This window comes from Sinocyclocheilus anshuiensis, unplaced genomic scaffold (assembly GCF_001515605.1).
Source record: "Sinocyclocheilus anshuiensis isolate Anshui unplaced genomic scaffold, SAMN03320099.WGS_v1.1 scaffold1500, whole genome shotgun sequence".
Lineage (NCBI taxonomy): Eukaryota > Metazoa > Chordata > Actinopteri > Cypriniformes > Cyprinidae > Sinocyclocheilus > Sinocyclocheilus anshuiensis.
In genome coordinates this window covers 1,678,070-1,681,059 of record NW_015537960.1, presented here as the reverse complement: position 1 = coordinate 1,681,059, position 2,990 = coordinate 1,678,070, and the positions used below count along the sequence as shown (strand labels likewise).

At 35.6% G+C, this 2,990-nt stretch overlaps 1 protein-coding gene across 1 annotated transcript in view; it reads left to right on the top strand.

Moving 5' to 3' along the window:
- Positions 1-2,311, top strand: part of LOC107666754 (mucin-22-like) — a 7,997-nt gene extending 5,686 nt beyond the window's left edge. Inside the window, exon 4 of the mRNA XM_016458189.1 lies at positions 2,087-2,311. Within this exon, the coding sequence (XP_016313675.1) occupies positions 2,087-2,253 (167 nt within the window). The 3' untranslated portion in view covers positions 2,254-2,311. The remainder of the gene's footprint in view (positions 1-2,086) is intronic.
- Positions 2,312-2,990: the final 679 nt, after the last annotated feature.

Here is a 2,990-nt window from a genome sequence, read left to right as displayed (position 1 = left end):
CATGCTGCAGGTCGAGCCTCCTCTCGTTTGAGAACTGGGGGTGTTGCTCCCTCAGCTAAATAACTGCTAGCTGTTCCTCCATTGGAACATGCTGTAGGTTGAGCTCCCTCTCGATTGAGAGCTGGATGTTTGCTCCCTCAGCTACAGATTTACTGCTAGCCACTCCAGCATATTAAGCTTTAGATCGATTTGAGACTTCGCAAACATAACGTTTTTGGGATGCACCATTTCCATCTATGGGCCGCTCTTTCAGAGTGCCACGAGAGCCCCTTAGAACGGTATTGTTTAAAATCCATGTTATGGTAAGTGTGCACGTGAATGCTTTGTACACTTTCTAAAATCCACACTGTGGTAAGTTCGCACGCTAATACTCTGCGTTCTTTTCTAGAATCCTGTATGGTAAGAGCTACTCGCAGCAGCATCGTGCTCTTTCTGAGTGGTTTAAAACCCCCGTTCCGCCTTGGGCACCACTCCATCTATGTATCCTCTGGATACCTACGTTAACAGGGTGTTGCTACTAGGGGTCTGTTGAGACAGTTCCTTCAGCACATACAAAGAGAAACGTGTGGTAGCCCCTGTGTGACAGGCCAAGACTAGTATGATTCTAGGCTCTTGGTCGTATTCCCTTACGTCCTCTAGGTTTCTTGCCATGCTGCGGACGCAAGCTTCAGACGAAGAAGTGGATGATGTGTTCTCCCAGCGCCTATTTATACTATAGTCGTGCCGGTAGTGACGTCATGGCTTTCGCCGGCCAACGTGTTGTTGGTGTTTTTTCAATGTATGCTTCAGACACGGGTCACGACGAGGCGTTCCCCATAGCGACCCCTAGAGGACGCAGTGTCTCGTTCCCTACTCAGGGAACCATGGTTACATAAGTAACCTGAGACATTTCTCCAGTGCTTTAAATTTTACAGCTGACAATTATGGTAAAAAAAAAACCTCCATTGCTTTCTCTGTAATATTCTCAGACCTATTTCTAACATATACTTTTTAAGTAACTAAATACATTTAAGGTAGTAAATCATTTGAGATAAAAACCAATATGAGCAATGCATCAGTCTTAGTCCTCTTGGACCTAAATGCAGCATTTGACACATGATCATTTAATTTTACTTAATAGACTGGAAATTGGTCTCTCCGGTAATGTTCTAAATCGGTTCAAGACATATATTGCAGAAAGGTAATAATTTATTAATATAGGTGACTATGTATCAAATAAATATTAAATACTGTATGATGTTTCTGAAGAATCAATTCTTTGGCTACTTTTATTTTCATTATACGTTATACTTCTGGTCAGTATAACTCAGAAACATGGGATGAATTAACATTTTTATGCTGATGATATACAATTATACATTTCAGTTGATTTCAGAGACACTGTTGCATGAAGATAAAACTGAAACTTTTATTGAGGGCACTGAGCATGAATGAGGAAGGATAGAAGCTGGATTATGCACCTTTATTCTACAAACTAAGATAGAACTAAAAAAACTAGGTGTAATAGTCTCGCATTAATCAAGTGACAAAAACTTCATTTATTGTTTTTGCTCATCACGATTACTGTAATGCTATATCACATATACACATATGCTATATGTAGCTAAGCTGCAATTGATACAAAATGCAGCAGTCAACGTACTAATGAAATGAAGGAGATACCATATTAATAGTTTTAATACGATTATACTGGTTGCCAGTTCAAGAAAGGATTGATTTTTATGTTAATATGTTCAAAATCATAGTTATTTTGGCAAACTATACAATAAATCCTAAGTGAATCTCTGGTGCTTCTTTTAGCCACTATACCCCAACATTTGGAACTGTCAACCAATTTATATTAGACAGGCTTCAATCTTTCAGATTTTCAAAACACAAGTCAAGAAAAGTATTTTAAAAATATGTTTTTAGTATAATGATATCAGTATTCATTGCTGTGTGAAGTTGCAGTGTCAGTGTGGAACGTTTTTATTTTTGTTTGTAGTTTTTCTTTTTTTTTTTTTCTTTTAAGCAATATGTGCTGCATTTTATGTATTAAAAATGCTAAACAAACGTTGGTTAATGTTTTACTATTATATCATGACAGAAAGCACCATAATGGAGACAACAACAGAAAGTACAACCACTGGCACCGCAACTTCAGAAAATACAACAGCAGACACTACAACAACAGGAAGCACCACAACTGAGATAACATCATCGGAAAGCACTACAATGACAGAAAGCACCCCCACCGGTACCACAACTTCATAAAGTACAACAACGGAGACCACAACGTCAGAAAGCACCACAACGGATGGAACAACAGAAATTAACACAAGCGGTTGATAGTTTTAATGTCTCCTTAAAATTAATTCTGTACATAGTGGCTCCAGAGAAAGTTAAAATAGGATCCATATCTAATAAATTGCAGTGGAAGAATAAACGCACCTGTCAGGTCATCGTGAGATTCTAATGAGTAACATTCAGGTATATACAAAAAGACAAAAACACCCTGAAAGACAATTATTTTATTTTAAAAAAATGTATTAATTAAAATGGTAACAATCCCAGAGTGCTTTTTTATATTTTTTATTTTTATTTTAAATAATTAATCTTACAATTTGTTAAATCATCCTTCTGTAACCATGTGTGAAGATTTTGCTACATATTTAATAATAATAATAATACTATAAATTAAGTCTTCTGTACATTATACTGATAACATTTCTAAAATGATTAATTCACTTAGAATGAAAATTCTGTCATCATTTACTCACCCTCCACTTGTTCCAAACCTGTATGAGTTTCTTTCTTCTGTTGAACACAAAAGAAGATATTTTGAAAAATGTTTGTATCCGAACATTTGATAGTCACCATTGATATATATATATATATATATATATATATATATATTACAAGGCATTATTTTCTTATCTTACTTTGAATTTGCTATAAGAAATCAAATACACTGCTGGACAATAATCAATCATTTGTAATCTATAATTTTT